This window comes from Harpia harpyja, chromosome 6 (assembly GCF_026419915.1).
Source record: "Harpia harpyja isolate bHarHar1 chromosome 6, bHarHar1 primary haplotype, whole genome shotgun sequence".
NCBI classification, from domain to species: domain Eukaryota; kingdom Metazoa; phylum Chordata; class Aves; order Accipitriformes; family Accipitridae; genus Harpia; species Harpia harpyja.
Genome location: NC_068945.1, coordinates 10,876,967 through 10,896,371, shown reverse-complemented (window position 1 = coordinate 10,896,371; position 19,405 = coordinate 10,876,967). Strand labels below are relative to the sequence as shown.

The window sequence follows — 19,405 nt, the reverse complement described above, 5'->3', positions numbered from 1 at the left end:
TTTTCTTTTATTTTTCTTTTTTTGCCTCTATGCATTTAGAATTGCTGAACATAAATCTATTGCCTTTCCCCCATAAGTGTGCTATCATGTGTATATTAGGCATTCCATAGAATGTCTCTGTAGAAAATAAGATCTTCCAGTTTCGGGCTCACCTCCTTTGAATATGACTGTTTTATTTCATCATGTGTGTCATAAAAAATTACTGCTATCACTTACTTTGCCTCTTGTATGAACCACATTTTTGAGTCGTTGCTGAAACTTATTAATTCTTTGTTTTAATTACAAATTACTAAAAACTAATTTATGCAAATGAATTGGAAGTGGATTTCCTCAGTTTAAGAACTTGCAGTTGTATTTCAAAGATTTACGCTTTATTCTAGAAGATGGATATGTATGTCCTTGTTACATTTAGTACTTACAACACTAGCAAAGCAGTCCATTAATATTTTTTAGGTATGTTTTCCCGTAATAAGACATTCATCATTCTTGCAAGACTACGGTTTGTTTTACCCTGTGCTTCAGGATCAAACTGCAGTCAGTTGTAACAATAAGACCTAAAAAACGGAGAAAAATGTTCCTTTATTTTTGTATCAGCTAATGAAATTAGAATTATGTTACTTAGCTGCCATTCTGAAAGTGGACCAATAGAGGCTTTGTTAACACAAATGTGTAAAGTTTTGATTATTTATTAATATTGTGCTGAGATACAACTCTATGGGGGAAAAGTATTCTTACATTGTATAATACCTCTGCTTTTAATATACTATGTGTATATGAAGACGTATGGTAACGTAGTGCTTAGTAAGCCTGAAGGACATGTTTGGCCTAATGTAACTGCTTTGCTTGTATTTCAGGGAAATTATCAATTCACTGCATGTTTATTGGCAATCAGCAGTGGTTGGTAAACAGTCATTTGATGTTTGTTTTTAATCATAACAGGAATTTCCATTTTTTACCTTGACGACCTTTCCACCAGGCTTTCTTGTCCATGTTGGTGGTGTTGTCAGTGCACGGTCTGTGAAGCTCCTGGATCGTATTCACAATCCTGGTATGTTAACAAAAGAACAACTTCCTTGCTCAAGTCCAGTCATAATAGTCATGTAATTCTAATCTTTATAACATAACAGTGTTTGAATAAATACTAAACTATTCTAACAATGTATATTAAAAGCACTATTTTTCAGACAATCATTTAAGCTTGAAAAATTACAGTCACTCAGGGGGTGTGTTTTTAGTGAGTAACTTTTCAGCAAGTTAATGAAGTAATTAAGTACTTTGAATCCAGTAACTTTGCACTAAAAACTGTCTTTCAATTACTGAGGGTTTAATTACTTTTTTACCACTTTTTAATATCAAAACTTGATGCACGTTTTCCTTTCAAACAAAAATAAGATGCAATACTTGATCTTAACTATGAATGTTTTCTAATTTTCAGCTCCTTCAGATCCTTAAGGACTAATGACTACAATTTAGCTCAATACATGTTTTTAACCTCTTTTGATAAAACCTTTACAGCTTTGTTTCTGTTCTTAAAAACATATACTGAACAGTACTTTAAGATTTTTTTTAATAATTACCTGGGAACCCCAGTACTAGAACATGTGTATTTTGCATGTCCTAGTTCTGACATCAGAATTAAGTGACTTTTGATTCTGAAGACTTTGTTGTTATATTCAGTGAGACAAACCGAGGAATACTGTGTAAGAACTTGGAGTTAACAGCGCACTTAAAAATTCAGACAGAGGAGAGGAAAAAATAGCACCTGTAGTGGTTTTGCATGCACTAGTCAGGAGTAATAAAACAAAGTTTGTGCAAATGCATCTTTAAAAGCAATTTAAAATTAAAAAAAAAAAAAAAAGTCTTTTTCCTTTTCTTCTTCCTGTGGCCCAAGGCAGGTAATTCTGTAAGCAGGTAGGTTGTTGCTGATCTAAAGATTCAGTCAACTGACAACATGAAATAAAATCCGAGACTTAACTTGAATTACACCCCCCCCCCCCCCCCCACTTTAAGGGATTTTTTAAAAGCATACGAGTACACAATATTGTTCTTTTTTCCCTATTGTTAAGATTTATTTATGGTGGAGGGAAGATTGAGAGAAATGTCAAAGTATTATTATATGCGAGTCCTCCCTTTCTTTGCCACAAAGTTGTCTTAGGCGTCTGTATTTTCAACAGATTTCTGATATAGGTAATTTTTGTGCAAAATTTACTGTGTGATAACTTTACTTAAGACAAAATGAAAAAAAAAACAAACAAATTTGCTCAAAAGTTTTTTTTAAAACTGATTTCTTGCATTATGCACCCCTTTTTACCAACTGACTGAAAGCAGGATAAGAATTAAGAGAAGATAGAGATGCATATTTGCACAACTAAGTGGCTCTTTGCAGTGTTTTTGTGGGACTTGTAGATTGCTCCTGACAAGTGAATGTAAGATGCATGATACTTTGAACTCAGTATATTGCAAAACAATGAAAACAAAAAGGGGAATGAAGGCACATGGCTATGGGAGGGGAGGTGAAGAAGTAGAAAAAAAAAATTCTGATATAGTGATAATTGTACTAAGCATTTGAATCAAGTCTGTAAAATATTGAAGGAAACAAACTGGCAAGTGGATAAACAGGAAAATGTAGAAGAGGAAAGAACATTTGAAGGTGTATTGAGAATTTATCAATAAGAGAATAATTGCTATATACTGTACACTTTGATCACGCCTAGTGCTAGATTGCTATAGCATGCTCCTTTTTTCCCTTTCTATTTCAGCCTCTTATTAACTCTGCTGTCTGTGTCTTTCCAGTTCCTGTGGAGTGGTGTTGTCAATTGTGTTCTTGTTGGTAGTTTTTTTTCACTATTCTGCTCCTATAACTGATCTACTAATTTGCTGTTTTGAACTCAGCCTTTGTCGGAATTATGGGTAACACAAGATCATACAAACTGCTAGACTGGAATAGTTTCAATTCAGGTATTTTACTAGTCATTCAGTACTACATATGCTGACAGAAATTATGGCAGCTCAGTGAAGTTCTTAGAAATGCTGTAGGATATTTAGGTTAATGCTTCAAATTTAAATCTGTTTAATCATCAAATGCCTAAATGTCTTGTTTTAATGTTGTTAAAGGCTTTCTTTAAAATCTCAAAACATTGTTTTAGTATAAAATAGCATTGCTAAGAATAGTATCAATCTGGAAAGCTGAATGTTCAGATGATTATTTTGTAGTAGCTTTCAGCTCAGTTTCCATGATGCAAGTAATTTAGGGAAAGAGAATAGATTCTTATTTATACAGTTGGGATCACGTCAGCTGTGACTTAATTTTTTTTTTAAGTGATTTTTTTTGTTGTTGTTTGGTTTGATTTGGGGGGGGCTGTTGGTTAGTGTTTTATTTTGTTTTGCATGAGCTTGCACCTCTTCAAGGGTGGCTGTACTTCTGTTAATTTCAGGAAATTGATGAATGTGTTTGTTCTAAATAATAGTTATAAAAATTGTCTGAGAGAATGGAAAATAGACAAAGAGGACTGTCTGTTTAAAGAGAAGGGTTGTATGTAGCCCGGGATTTGTTGGTTCATAAATCTTGTATTGTAAAATGCAATCAGCTTGCAGGACTTAGGGCATAATTATTTGAACTTTTTAATCACTTTAACACCTAACTTGAAAAAGCCCCATTATTCTATTTTGTTATGCAGATTTATGGATCAAAGTGTGTAACTTCTTTATACAGCTGCAGAGAGAATGGATGAATTGGTGATGCAGTCTACATAGAGTACTGGCATGTTAGGGGGAGAAATAAAGACTTCTCCCCCCCCCTCCCCCCCCCCCCCGCCCTTTTCTTCTGGAAATGTAGCATGCTTTGGAAGAAGGCAGGCATAACTTCTCTGCATGTAATACCCAAGCCAGCAGACCTTGCCAAACTTTGTTTTTAAAGCTGGCACAGTAAAAAGGTATAAAGCTGACCTCTGGGGGTTTGTTTCCCCTGGGAACAAGCTTTTCGTCTTGGTACTTCACTGCTGCAGTGCAGCTCTGTGTCATGCTCTAAATTTCAGGTTAAATTATCTATATACATTTTTCAATTTACAAATAGTTCAATAATAGCTAGTGCCTAAAACTATTGGCTCAATTTTGTATCCTTGTTCCTTGCTAGAGTAAGTGTCCTGTAATATTATAATTATGAGGTTTTCTGGTTTTATTGGTTTTATTTGCTTGTTCTGAAGTGATAATAATCTAAAATAAATTTCACTTTCTGTATGAAAATAGTATTATTGAATTCTCAAATCTATTACTGGTATAGCATAGTCTGATCCAAGATGTTAAAAATGTGTCAAAATTTTTCATCTTGTATGCGACCTTGGAAGGTTGGAATTAATTGTTGCTTCTTCAACATAGTGGTAGGATGTTACCATGGAAGAGTTTTATGAGAATAATGGAGTAATTGAGTTATGTGCAGACACTAAACTTACCTTGAGCTAGGCTATAAAGTGATCCAAAATGTAAGCCTAGGAAGCTAAGGGGAAGTCATGAATTCATTTCTTGACAGTAATTTTAGAGTTAATACCTTGCTGAGAACTGTATTTGTGTTGCCTTGAGATGTGTCAGCAGCTCTGTAGTAACAGTCTTGATTAATCCTACTTGTAGGGACTGAACAGTTTATGCTTACAGTCCTGGAAGTATGTTTCTTTTGCAGTGCTAGGTGTGTTCCTGAATGAAGAAGAAAGGAGGAAGGGAGTACATCAGTCGTTACATATCATGTGTGATGGATAGTAGAGTTGCAGATTACATACAAGTTAACTCTGTCTTAGGAATAATGAATATGCTGTGCAGATCTGTTATCATTGAGAAACCAAAGGAGAAGATTTCTATTCATTTCCATCTTCTAGAGCTTTATTGCCAACACTGTCATTGCTGGCTAATACTTGGTCTGAAGGAGAGCAGGGATTTACACAGCTTAAGGAAAACGATACTACATCTTTACATTACATTCATGTTGGCAAGAGTGTGATCAGAAACAGAAGTAGGCTGACATTATTTTCCTTTTTGAAAATGTTCAGGCTTCATTTAAGCCTGCTAGTAACCTGTTTAGTAACTCTTTTTTTGCCAGTGGCAGGGAGGCTTGTTTAATTAAAGTGTGAGATACAACAGGACCATCTGATGGTGGTGAAAAGTCAGAGATTTGAAGATGCTTGAAAATCAAACATAGAAGTAAAGAATGACTTTATTTCATGAATAGAAAAGAAGCTACTTAAATATCTGGGAATTGCATATAGTTCAATGACAAAATCGTTTAAATGCTTGTAAAATTACAAAAAGATGATCAAGATGAATCTGCAAGATAAAAGTAGAGAGACAAGAACACAAATTCATAGAAAAGAGGGGACATAATGCAGTGGAAGAAATACTCTGGTGCTGTCTCTGAGAAAGGATGTTAAAGATGTACTATAAATATAAAAATATGAAAGTAATCCTGGATCCAGAAGACTGGATCTTTGTTAAAGTTTCTTCCTGAGGTTAAATACAGGGAAGAAAGGTTCCTTGGGAAATGCAAGAAACTTGTTGAATAAAGACGGCTTTTGCATATGGCTGTTTCACGCCACTAACATATACAGTGTTCTCGCATAATTATGTTTTTAAACTCATCATTCAGGGAGCTGCTTCAGCAGTGATTGTTCAGTTCCAGTAGTCAGAAACATGGAAGGAGAAAAGATAGTTAATAAAATTCCTAAGGGTCTCCTGAGCTCCTTGTGTGATATCCAGACTTGCTGTTGGAATGTGAAATTCTCCAGAACTCTAGTTTTGTATATGAGGAAATGCAGGAGGAAAGCTTGACTATGTTCTGGTTCTGTAACTGAATGCTTTTCTTTCACAGAAATACAAACATACAGTGAATGTGCAAATGACATTTCATACTGCTGTCTGGGGTGTAAATGTGGCATACTTGTAAGAACACAGTAGAAAATGTCAGAATGTTTTTGTTAGTGTCTGATGTGGCTATCCTTCAGAACTAGTAGAAGACAACATTTTAAGCTTGACCTCTCACCTTTTTCTTGGAGGATTTCTAGGTTGACTTCTTGTACATCAGTGTGTGTTGATATGATAATGGGAGGTTAAGGCAGCTGTCAGAGGCTTTTCTGACCAGAGCGAGGGGTTGCAATGTTTTTCAGTAATATTTTACTCTACTTTTCTGCAACCTTTCCAGAGGGGTGAATATTCCTAAATGGTTTTTATGGTTAATGTGAATGGTGTTTGAATATTCTTTTTTGAAGCAGATGCACCCTTATATTAATGAAATAATTTTCTTTGGGACTGTTTATTGTTTTTCTTTTGGAGAGTTCTGAGTAGATACTTATGTAACTGAACAAAGGGGTGATCACTGTCAGTGAGTATAGAATAGTATTCCTATGTTCTGTTAGAGATTAATTAATTAATAATCTTGGCATTTAAAGTCTTTGTTTTAGAATTCCTTGCCTAATAGTAAGTAATGCTATTTAATCTGTTCGTGCTGATTTAAAAGTCTACCTGAAATTTGGCTAATAGTGTGAAAGCCATCATAGACTTTTCACTGCACAAATGCTCCAATAAAGCTGTTGCTTATTACACCACTACAGTTTGTTTTTGAATTGATAGTACATGAGAGAGACAACCTTGGTTTTGTGGAAGAGTGTTATTCTTGCACGTAACTCTTACTAATTTCAAAATATGGGGCTTGACTAAAACTATTATCTTCATACAGTTTCCTTCATGGATTACAGTGAGGTTTTTCAGCCTTAGAATATGTCACTCTGTGGTTGCAAAGATATAGTTGTAGAACTTCTTGCCTGGCTCAAAACATATTATTGTTAGTAGAAAACTAGAGTTACGCTAGTTGAAAGGACACCTTCCTAACTGCTACATAATTACAGGTAAACAGGTCCTTGTAAAATGTCTACTGGCAGTATTGTAGGAAGATGGCTGATAACACAAGTTCTAACTGGCCGAAACAGGATTATAGCAATAACTCTGGTTAAATGTTAATGGATAAGATCATTAGCTGAGCTGAATTAGGCACAAGAGATTTTCCTTCTAAGTGCTAAGACTGAAGGTCTTCAATATGCTATGTTTCTTACAAAGAAATACCATAGTGTTTTTCTTTTTTTCTTTTTTTTTTTTTCCTGGTTCAGTTTGTACTTTGGGTTCTGTTAGTGCAATTTTTCTTTGACCTTTTGCACTAATATTTTCAGTGGTTTTTGTAAGTTTTGAGTTTTTGGTGTCTCTTAATGCAGTCTCATTGAGGTCCTGAACTCACCCAAAAAGGCACTGTAGGAAAGGCTCCCTGGATCTACAAGTTGAGAGGCTTCTCTCACTAATTTGTCTTAAAACAAAATAAACAGTTGTGAGTGGATAGAAATAATGAATGCAGAGGTTCTGTGAATGTAACAAGTAAAAGCCTGAGGAGTGTAAAGAATGAATAGGAAATACAGAGGCAAGTATCATTTTGTGCCAAATAATGCTGTCCCATTTCTGCAGTTGTGCAGTGAGGTAGATAGTCTGCGTGGCAGTCAGCAAGAAAGCGTCAGTCCTGTCTGTGAACATATATCTGTGTTTGTGGAGAGATTAATTTTTTTGTGTATAAAATTCTGTACGTTTCTTTCAAGGACCGTGTTAGATCAATTAGTATTATTGTTGCTTGTTTTAAGATTCCAGCTACTTTGGCTTGTTTAAAGCTTTAAAATCACACCTGTAGTTCATTTTGTGATACTAGTTACAGAATGGATAAAATGTGGTTTAGGAAGACGTGGCTTGTTACAGCATAGTGTCTCCAGCTTTGGGTAATAGCCCCTTTGTTGCTGACATTTGAAGATGTCCTTTGAAGATTGCTCATGTCTTAAAATAGGTTGTGTTTATTGTGCCAAGATGACAAAGCAACAGAGAGATAAAAGATAGAATAACTAGTTTCTTTATTACCTAGCAGCTCTTCAAAGTGGCAGACCTTGCCCTTGTTACTGTAATAGGATCAATTAAAACAGGTCCCTAGACCTTCTTTAGTGTCCCACTTATCTTATGATTAGAGGAACCTTATACACAGCTGTGAGGACTTCACCATTATAGGATGAATGGCTGATCAAAATAATAACTAAAAGCTGGAATGACAAAGTTACATATTTAGGCCTGGCACACTGATTTTCCAGAGACAAATTAATTTCTGATATCTAACATTTTATGTTCAGACACTACTTTTGAACTTTTATAATTCTAAGGAAGTATGGTGAAGTTTAAACGTTTATTTTTAAGTGTTATCATAATGGTTTAATTTTAGGTTTAATATTTAATATGTACACATATAAATACTCTGAACATCTTTTTTTCTTCAAATGTTGTTTCTTTTGATTTTATTTTATTTTTTAAAATTTTATTTAAGTTGTATCACATGGTAGTTTCCTTTAGTGATAAATTATTACAGCAGTTTTTGGTATTATTGCATGATTTTTTATTTTTATTTTTTAAGATGATACTTTTTTGCAGCTTGTGCTGTTCCTATCGGACCTTCATCTACGATTAAAAGCAAAAGTTATAGGATGTATTACCATTCTGGCTGTGTAGTTAATGCTTGTTGGTACTTGCAGCAGATTTTGTTGAACCAGTTTATGGAAAACTATTGCCGCAAAGATTACTTTTAATACTTAGAAAAGGTTAAATTATGCTGTAGTTTGTCAAAGTGATTCTTGCATGTTTATTCCTAAGATCAATTAAAAGTATAATTTGCAATGTGTGACTGATAGACAAAGTGTAGAACAGTGAGAACAGTGGAGGTTTGCTTTTTTCGGTGTGAAGAGCCAAGTAGTTGCACTCTTTTTTTTTTTTTTTTTTTTAATCTGGGACATTCTGTTTAGATTTACAAAGTTGAATTAGTTTGGATCACAGATGGTATACCACAGTGGACTGTATAAAATACTTGTGTGTAGTGATGTCAGTCATAAGGCTTACAAGATGCTAATCTTTAGGTATCTCAGCATTTAAACTGTTCCAAGAAATATTTACCTGAGATGAGGAACAAATGCAGGGAGACATCTCAAGGCTTGCTGTTGGGGATGTTGAGAATATAAAGTTGCTCAGGAATATATGGCTGAGCGAGCTGATTGGAAGTTAAAGTAGGATTCCAAAAGCCAAACTTTGAAGTAGGATTTTTATAATTCCCTTTTAGGGGTGAAATAGGTAAAAACATCTCTTGATCCATTTTAAAATTCCGTAATGGAAGTATAATTCCATATGTTTCTGTCTAAATTACAAATACATTCACCCATATCAGAGATATAGAAGCTATGGAGATTCTGTTAATTCTGTTTCATACTTAAAATAACTTTTCTCTTTTTTTGGTAAGAAAAAAAGAGCATTCTCTAGCCTCCTAGCAGTAATACAGGTATTTTCCTGAAACTCAGAATATAAGAAAAGAATTCAGGAGTTTTGATGGGAATGTTACTAAGGGACACTTTGCTGCTTGGTATTAAAGCTAACACTCCTCAATAGTGAGCTGCCACTAAAAGGAGTGGTGCTGCTTTTCTGTATGATTCCTGCCATGTGCTTTTGCAGTCTTCTGGTGGTCATGTAGTGATTTGGCCTGACCAACCCAATAGAAAACTAGCCCTGCAAATGAATGGTTTTCTGTTCAATCAGCCAGCTGAAATATCTCATCCTGTAAATGCATGAAACCTGGATGCGGTTTTAATCCTAAACGTTCTTAAAATTGTTTCTTCAGTAATTGAATTTCTTCAACAACCAGACTTAAACCTGCTTTTTTGCTCATTCAGCGGTTTGGGCTTGAGAATTGAGATATGTGCTCTCTGGCCTCATCTGGCAGAACAGCACTGATTCAATATTATTCTCCAGGCTGGATGCTTTGTCTGTAGTTTAACCTTTGTAGGAGTAAGTGTACCTGTTCTCTTTGGTGGTATGGTTGCACTGCTTTCTGCTGTTTTAGTGTATCTTAGTTTTCATTTGATAAATTCCAATAATCTACTTCCTCAAGTTTTCATTTTCACATCTTTTAGTCTTAAGGGTGAATATAGGGAGTAATTTTTAAAAAAGGATGGAGTGGCTTTGAAGATCTTTGGAAAGTTTTAGGTTGATCTGCTGCAGGCTTAGTTATTTGCTACCCAAATTTTGTGTTTAAACTTTACAGACGAGAGGATTTGGCTTTTTGTACACTCCCTTATGAAATATTTTAGAAAGATGATGGGAAATTTCAGTATTTATGGGATAACCAGAGAGGATTAAATTAAACTTCAGAGTCCAGGGAAGGGTGCTTATAAACCTAACAAAGGTGTCTCTTAAAAAACAAACCTACAAAAAAAATCCCCCACTTTTTTCTTTATAAGCTGATTAATAGGTTTTAATAAAGAAGATAAAAGAATAAGAGGGTAAGGAAGGTGTGGATAATGGCTCTGCCTAGTGAAAGAGTTAGACTGAATTTGAAAGAATATTACTGGTGCCTCTGTTGCCATTTTGGAGACAACAGAACAATGAGTTATTTCTAGATTGTGAAAAATTTTAATAGTATGATTGTCATCCTCATTTCAGAATGTTGCGTTATAAATGTAAATATTTACTGAATTACACAATATTGAAATAGGTTGAAATTAATCACACAGTTCCTGTTTCAGAATAATTGTCTCAGGATGTCTAGGGATTCAGCTTTAATTACAGTAGCTCTTGAGTATGATCTGTGTAATCAAGAGTCCATTCTTCTTAATATTTCTTCAGTTTTTAAAAATCTGTATGGACCTAGCATAATGCAGATTCTGGCTAATTATTGAAAGGCCCTGTACAAGTGAACCTCTAGCAAATAACTTTGGAGAGGTGTTGCTTCTTATGAATCAGAAAGTATTGATAGTGTCCAGGGTTATCTCCAGGTGAAAGATTTGGACAGGATGTTGTCCCGTTGACAATACAGCCTCATAGAAGTCAGCCTGGTATTTTGAAGGAAAGAGGTGAATTGGTGGTGGATAGAAGTGACTCAAACATGTAGGGCACAAAATAAATACAGTGCTGTTTGTATCTTCTACAGCTGTTTAATAAAATGCTTGGAAAGTTTCAGCTGGAGGAGGTTTGAGTTGGCACGATTTTTATAGAATACTGTACTGTTGACAACATTGTTTCTCAGGTCTTCAGCTCTAGAAACAGTGTGCTTTGCTTCCACTTCGTTATAAATATCATGCCAATTTTGAAACATTAATAAAAGTAGGTTTAATATTCAGTCTTTGGTTTCAATAAAGGGCACATAATAGCAGTGTAATTTTTGCAAATTTTTTTGCTTAAAGTTGTAGATAAACCTTGCTATAAACTACTTGGTAGATTTGCTAGAAAAGCTTGTGATTGAGTGCTATGTATGCTTGCCTTTTTGCTTCCACCTAGAATCCAGGGCCATTACTTTCTGTAACCATTTCAGTGAGCTGCCATAGTTTTCAGTCTGTACTGTCACCTGATCCAAGCATGCGCCAAAATACCCACCGTTTCTGGCTACTGTCTGCTGAATCTGCTTTGCAAACCCTTAGTTCTTAAGCTTTTGCCTTAGCAAAAAACAACAACAGACACTCTTATGGAGTGTACTGGACACATGCCATCCTGCTTCCCTAACTCCTCTAATTGTTTATGTAAATCCTTAGCTTTACTAAACTTGTAAATGCTACAATGGCATCCCCATGTGAAATTGTGTGGCTCATGTGTCAAAAAAGGCTGCTTGTGAAAATATTTGTCAGAAGAATATGAATGCTACACATTGCACTGCATTCAGTGTTTTGTATCAATTTATTATTGCAATGTCGTGGTGTTTGATTTTAATTGTAGACAATCATTTTGTGTTTTAATATGCAAAGGTAAGTTCATGTAAACTGTGAATGTACAGTATTTATATATAAACATACTGTCGTATTTTTGGCCTCTTCGTGGAAGAAAAAAATACTTACTTAAATGTCTTAAGCAGAAGACCCAGTTGTCTTTACAAACACTTGTTTATGCATGACTCGTATAGAAATTTTTGAACTTGTGCAATAAGAATTTGTTGGATTTTTTTGAAAGATATTGGGCCTGATCCTGTTAACACTGAAGACAATGGCTGGAAAATTGTTCTTATCTCTAATAAGAATGAAAATGATCCATTATATTACTGTAGTTAATCGTTTTGTTAATTCTGATGTTGAACAGATTTTCAGAGTAAAGGGTTAAATGTTTTTTAGCAAGACATAGTATTGAGCAACCTAACAACAATATGTGCTTTCCATTATGATAAGGTGTTCTTGTAGGTAAGTTAGGTGAGAAAATTGTGTTAATGCTTTTAGGAATTTGTTCCTAAACTTTAATTTAAACTATAAATTTTTGTGGAGGAAAGTTAAATGTTTGCATAGAGTTTGGGACCCGTCACTATTTCTACCTTTTCTGTTCCCTTTAAGCATATGTTCCCTTTCAGCATTTCATTCTGTTTCAGTTTTACTGTGGCTACATACCTTTTCAGTATCATACTCTTGTTTGTAATCTTATTCTTTATTCCACAGCACTTCCCCTGCTCATCCCCAGTCGCTTTACCTGTTGCTCACTTTCAGCTCCTTCATCATGACTTCACATTTTCTTGCACTTCTTGTCATAGAAAGGTCTTTGGTAACAAGTAGGAGCAGTTTTTGCCAAATGGTACCTAAAGGTGTGAAAAGTGATGATTTAGTAAAATTGGCTTTTTTGTCTTTGTTTATGTCTGGAAAAAGATTAATTCTCCTTTGTAGGTGTTTTTCTGTGAAGTACAAAAATTTGTGTGGCTGTTCAGTCAATGTTTATAGCCAGCTGTCTGTGATCAAGTCTAATTGAGCAAGAATTGTTCTGCATAGTCAGTGAACCACTTTTCTTACTAACACTTTTCTGTTAGAGAGAGAGAAACGCACATTGGTAAGTGATCTTCTTGTCCATGATTGGATGGGGAAGGAGGAATTGCTCCCAAGATCCATGTCCATTCCACCATACAGAGTTAGTGATAACATTTACAGAGTGTGCTTGTGGTCTCGCATCTCCCATACAGCTCCCCATTTTGTCAGATCATGTAGCCATTGCCTTAAGATGGATTTCCAAAGTTGCTCTGTTCATGTACCACTACTGCCATTAACTGGTGGCAGCAATCACAGCCTCTGTTCAGACAGAGATGCACACGCAAAAGAGAAGACATTTCACCTCCCACTTTCCTTTATGTGTACCACAAATGGTTCTCATAGCTGAGCTTGGGAACTCCAACCCTATAACGTGATGGATTATTTCTGCATGATTCTCAGCTTTTGAAAGCTGAAGAGTGTGAGACTTTGCTAGCAGGTACTCCAACCATCTGAGTCAGGATTACTGTGTGTCATCTTGAGCATTTGATTTTCCCAGTTAGTGAAAGTGTTTTAAACGGTGGTTTCACGTTGATAAACAGCAAAGTGCAGTGCCTTGAGATTCTACTAGTAATGCATTGAAACGTGCTGAAGGTGAACTCAGATGTAATGGAACATGATTGATACAGTCAGTGAAAATCCTTAGCCTGTTTTGTGTCTTGATGTGTATATTTTTGTCTTGATTATGTAGAACCTTCCTAAGAACTATAACTGTAGGGTTTTTTTCTGTTCAGTGTTCATTTCTTAGAGCAAAGGTTGGATAAACTTCAGTCTGGACACCCAAGGCTAGTCAGTACACAAGCGTTAACATCTAAAGTTAGGTATAGTTGAATATACATACCTCTGTGCTCTTTTTTTTTTTTAATTAGCAAATGAACATAAGTTCGTTTTAGAAAGCCGAAAGCCTAGTTCTAAACGAAAAGTTGAGGTAAATTCATGAATGAATACATCTTGCCGTACAATATTTTTGTTTCAGTAAATTTCAAAATCTGTGTATATCTGCATCTTTCATTTTTGTTTGTCATGTTGTCAGAGAACCTAGTGTATGATATAGGGTTATCATACACTATAAGTATCCCTGACAGTACAAAATTGGTTCCCAATGAATGTCAGGTTTTGACATTGATTTTCTAAATTATGATTCAGCAAGGAGATCTCAATGGCTAGAAGTTTGTATCTGTGCAAAGTTCAGTTGATTTCAGGGAAATTGTAGAAGAATTTGTCTACTCAGAACCCTTTGTAGCATCTGAGTGCCTATATTGTTTGTTATTGTTTTTCCCCTTATTTTATGTATCAACAATTAACGTAGTTTTCAACTAAGTTCATTGGTACAGGTAAGCCATTTTGAAAGAAGAAACAGTTGACAAACTCTAATTGTAAATGACAATACTTCTTGACTTCGTATTTAAAAAGCTTGCGAGAAGAGCTTTAGTTCTGGGAAACTAATTGCTGAACAGTTAAAATAAATGGATTGCATAAACCTATTCTAGTAGCACTCTTTTTTTTCCAGTTTTAATGTAGTATTCAAGAAAAACAGGTAGGATATGTTTCAACATAAAATCTGAAAGACAGTAAAGGTAATTACAGTCTATTGGGGGGAGAGGGTGGAGAAAAAAGGTGTGGTTGTGAGGATACTGAAGCAGAAGAGCATTGACAAATACATAGCCAGCATATATCTTGTACTTCTTAATGTTGTTAATGTAGAAGTAGTTTCAAATACCTATGGGTTCTCAAAGTTAGAAGTCTGAATTAAGGACCACAGAGCGGTGTGTTTGGCTAGTGATACAGTCTTGAACAAATATTTTAAAAATCTGGTTAACAGAGAACTGCTTGCAGTAGGAAAAACTGTTGAGGTTATTTCAGAGATGGCAAGTGTATACTGAAGTAAAATGTTACTTTATTACTACAAATACTGTTTCATTACTACTAGCTTTTCAATATTGCAGAGTATCTGTGATGCTTTGTTGCAAGTTACATGTTGCTCTCATGATGTTGGAAACTGACAGTACGGTCTTCAAGTGGGTAGAGATTGGAACAGTATCTACAGTATTTTGGTGTTATCTGTCATATGGATAACAACAAGAATGCAGTAATTCGTCAGAACCTGTTCACATGGGTGATAAACAAGAAAATTAATGAAAAAGCCCTGTTAGTGTTTGCTTGAAGTGTGATAGCTAGGAAATAAAAAGTGTCCAGATACAGCAAAACACTTGAATATGAAAAATTCGACTTTGCAGATTAATTGCATGAAGCTTTATGTTGACATAGTGCAGAGTAGTGAACTGATTTATACTTTGTCTTTCAGATGAACCAGAGACACGAGATGCATGGTGGGCAGAAATCAGACAAGAAATAAAATCCCATGCCAAGGCATTGGGTTGTCATGCTGTAGTGGGCTACAGTGAATCAACTAGCATTTGGTAAATCATGATGATGATTTAATTTTCAAAATGCCACAGAATATTTATTTCATCTTCAGTGGATTAAAAATGATGAACTGTTTCAACACAGCTGTTGGTACTGTCTAGTATATCTACTTCGGAGAGTTTGTTAAAGTAACTTTCTGAGATTTCAGTCTTGTGTGTTTTGTTTTGTTTGTTTTTTTTTATAGTATGTTTTGGTTTGTGTTTTAAGATCTTCTTTTTTCTAATGAACATTACACTTTTTATTTAACAAAAAAATTTAAAACCTACATATTTCCTTTTGTAGTAACAATATTAATTTATCTCTGAAGTTTTCTAAACCTAATCTACCTAATTAGTTAAGACTGTTCTAGAAGTATATGTACTGCAGTTTCATTATTGGGTAACAACTGGCAGACCAGTACTTAAACAGTAAACTTCAAACTTAAGGCACAAGTTCTTTACTAGGAATGAATTAACTGTGAGTTAAAGGAGAATATGCTGCCTGATAGATCTAGAATACTTTAGGTGTAAAAATTCTGTATTTCTTTCTGGAAAACGCATGTCATTATTTTTATCTTTCAGTAGTGTTTAACATATTAAACCGCAGCTCTGCAGTAGTCTTTGTGAGGTTGAATTTCCCAGCCCTGCATCCTGTTCAGGTCAAAACTCCAGTGTCTTACTGTATTCCATTTGGCTAAGAAAATTCCAATCTTGTGTATTTTGGTGGCTTAATAACAAACTTTGTGAGAGGCTTGGAGATTGGGAGAAATGGTTTGGGATTCATCTAATTACTCGTCCTTCTCTCTGGCCCAGGAGAGGTTGTATCTCTTTCTAGCTCCAGAAAGGCATCTATGAAGAGCTCCTCCTGGGGCCAAGTGTGTCTGACTGGTATCAAACAGAAAAGTACTCTGGCTCACTAGTTGTTTTGAAATGTTTTAGGAAAGTAATTGAAGCAAACTCAGACATCTGAATTTATTTTCCGTCAAGCTGGTTTTGCCTAAATACTTTAAAGAAAAAGTGCTAAAGCTTTGCTTTGTTAAAGAGAGAAGTTGGAAACAGAACTTTCATTTTACATTGCAATTGATAAGTTGAAGAAAGAAATACAGAGTTATACAGTGCTTTCATGAGTGCACACCATCTGTTGGTAAAGTAAAGTAGTAAGATAATCAGAAATGATCAGTCTGAAAGCCACAGCATTGATTGCTTGACATCTGTTGCTCCTTCACATTTATTGCTTCACTGCAGGTAAAAAACACCACCACCAAATATATTGATCTTTCACAAAACTTGAAAACAATTCTTGGAAGTCAAGTGCTTGTGCTAGTAGAGTAGGAAAACAGGAGAACTTACTTTACAGACAGGGCATGGTTTGTATTCCTTATGCTGTCTTGTCTGGTTATGTCCTGTCTTGCTTGGTGTATTAAAGACCATATTTACCTCAGAATTGCAATGTGCAAGTTTCCATTGCTCAGGGATGAACTTGCACTAAAAATGGAAGATTTATTCCTTCAGCTGTCAGTCTCCTTGTAAGAAGCATTAATATTTTGTATTCTTTTTTTTCTACTTTAACTATGGGGAAAGAATATACAGAGTATAGATAGGCAGTCAGTTACTGGGTTATTTCACACTTTCATTTTTCTTACAGAGTTTAATGTGGTAGTATTTGATCATTGATAGAATTTAGATTTCCCATGCTTATTTGCCAGTTCAGCTTCATTCCATGCTTAAAGGGCAAGGCTCTGTCTGTAAGTACTGGTCTGCCAGACATGTTAGATATGAAAAATTATTCTGGAAAGAGAAACAACAAATGAAAAAGGCATATGTATCATTCTAGAAAATGTGGGAAAGCTTTTCTCCGTATTTTTTCCAATATAGTATTTTAAGTACTGGATGTTAAGAGATTTGTTTCTTATTTAACAATTTCAGAAATATTAAAAGCTCTGTGATCATAATTTGCATTTCTGAGAGCTTTAACTGCTAAATCATGAATATGGTCAGTTACTTTACGTGCTGTATGTACTATTATTTGTAGTTGTTCATAGTCAAATTATTACCGTTTTGCTACTTTTTATCCTCCAAGAAGCACCCTTGTCAGTGTTGTGTTGTAACTTCATTTTGAGAGTGAATGTTTATAAGATGATGAGGCTCTCAACTCCCATTTTACTTTGGTAAACAATTATGCCTTGGTTTGGTTTTTTTTTTTTAAATGTTTGTTTGCTTTTGTTGGTTGGCTGGATTTCTTTGCATTATTAACCATAGTATTGAAAACCATACTTAAACCTGGTTAGCCTTTGTGATGTTACAGCATATTATTTATAACATAGGGCATAGCTCTTTAGTCTTTCTGTTCAATCCTTCTGCATCTCTTACTTATACAATGGTTTAAATATCAGAAGAGGATTGTTTGTGAGATTTAACGGATAAAATTGTACAAATGCACAAAATTAATAGTTACATTGAATTTATTGAGACTTTTGTACCAGCCTTTTAATCTAATAGTTTTAAGCAAAAGTAGCACTAAGTAGTAGGAATTCACTTTGTTGTAATTCTTTTCTCTTATAGTGAAGAGGTCTGTATTTTGTCCGCGTCTGGCACAGCAGCTGTACTGAACCCTAGGTTTCTTCAGGATGGCACCATGGAAGGCTGTTTGGAACAAAGGTTGTCATGGCAGCCTGGCTTCTTTTCCATAGGGTCAGAGAAGGGAGAGGTTGATTTTTTTCCTCAGAGCCAAGATAGTTCTTCTCTATTAGGGTAGGTTACAGTGTTACAGTGCAGGATGCGGGACCAACCACTTTACTGCTTTTCACTAACAACAACAACAACAGAAGTAATGGAACTCTGCACCAAATTAGATATTCTGTTTTTATTTCTAACAGTCTGAATAAGGTAACACATTTGACTACTAACCACAGATCATAACTCAGTTTTTTTTTCCTTTGCTGCTCTTCAGGTATCTTTCTCAACTTTGTATCACACTATAAAAAATGACAGATGTGTGATAAATTATGTAAGCCAAAAACTGCTGTGGCTGTAATATGTGTATATATGCTCTCTATATACTATTTAAGAGCTGTATGGGAGATAAAATAGCTTGGTTGTAAAACAAAGATAGTGCCAGACTTTTACAAAAGATGTATGGTTTAGTTGAAGTGTATGAACAAAATCATGAAACAGAAGGAAAAACATGAAGTTTCCCTTTGTTTCTGCTCTTGCAAATAAAATCTGAAGAATGAGTGTTGACAAACAGTTATTTTTAGGAAAAGATAATTAGATTAACTAATGCATATTGGTAATTTATTATGTGTTTGTCAGGATAATCATCAAATATTTCAGGGGGTTATTGTAGTAGTAAGTAAGGCTATTTATTACACCTTAGCACTTGCTTTACTTTTTCCATAATAACCCTGCCATCATAGTATTATTTATTATTCTTTTACTTTGTTAGCAGGAGGCCATTATCTTCTTGTGTAGATAGACTTTTGAAAACTGTAGCCAGAACAAAAATATTTGTTTCCATATTCACTATATGATGGAGAGAAAGACATGTCATGTTCATAATATGAAGAAAATTGCATTTTTATCGAAATATGTATTTCGGTGCTACTAAGAGTCTTGGCATAGATGAGAAATGCCAAAGGAAGGTAAAACAACTAAACAGACAAAGCCTATGTTTGAGACAATACATTTGCCAAAATCTATGATAACTAATGTTCTAAATCTGTCAGATTTGCTTAGGCATCTCTTCAAAATTCACTGGGAAGAATTGTTTATGTGAAACAGAATAAATCTGCAGTGATGCAGTTAGCCTGTGCTTTCCCTGTTCATATTTTTACAGTGGTTATTCCTGGGTATTTCTTATGGGGGAGTGGGACTAAGTGTTCTAAGTGAATAACAAGTTTTACCTAATACCTTATCTTAGGAAATAAAATCTTGCTATTCTTCTTACAATGTTTATATATATTGTGCTGCTTCTCAGTAGGATGGTTGGTTTGTTGTTCATGTTCTGCTCATTAGGTTTGTGTAGGTTTTTGGACACAACCCATGTAAAAGAGGCTTTTCATTGTATTTGGTACAGCAAATTCTCTGTACAACTGTTGTACCATGGACTACATTTAGAAATCATAGTGCCTAAAGCCA

General features: G+C 34.9%; 1 protein-coding gene across 24 annotated transcripts in view; it reads left to right on the top strand.

Annotated features, from left to right (window-relative positions):
* The window catches only part of C2CD5 (C2 calcium dependent domain containing 5), a 70,557-nt gene that overhangs the window by 25,542 nt on the left and 25,610 nt on the right, over nucleotides 1-19,405 (top strand). For 13 of the 24 annotated variants that reach the window (XM_052790470.1, XM_052790467.1, XM_052790465.1 and 10 more), the window contains 3 exons: nucleotides 940-1,048; nucleotides 15,169-15,283; nucleotides 17,831-17,926. In XM_052790470.1, coding sequence (XP_052646430.1) covers nucleotides 940-1,048; nucleotides 15,169-15,283; nucleotides 17,831-17,926 — 320 coding nt within the window. Of the gene's footprint in view, nucleotides 1-939; nucleotides 1,049-2,892; nucleotides 2,959-15,168; nucleotides 15,284-17,830; nucleotides 18,020-19,405 lie in introns of all 24 variants that reach the window. The other 11 variants (XM_052790455.1, XM_052790451.1, XM_052790453.1 and 8 more) reach the window with 3 other exon arrangements.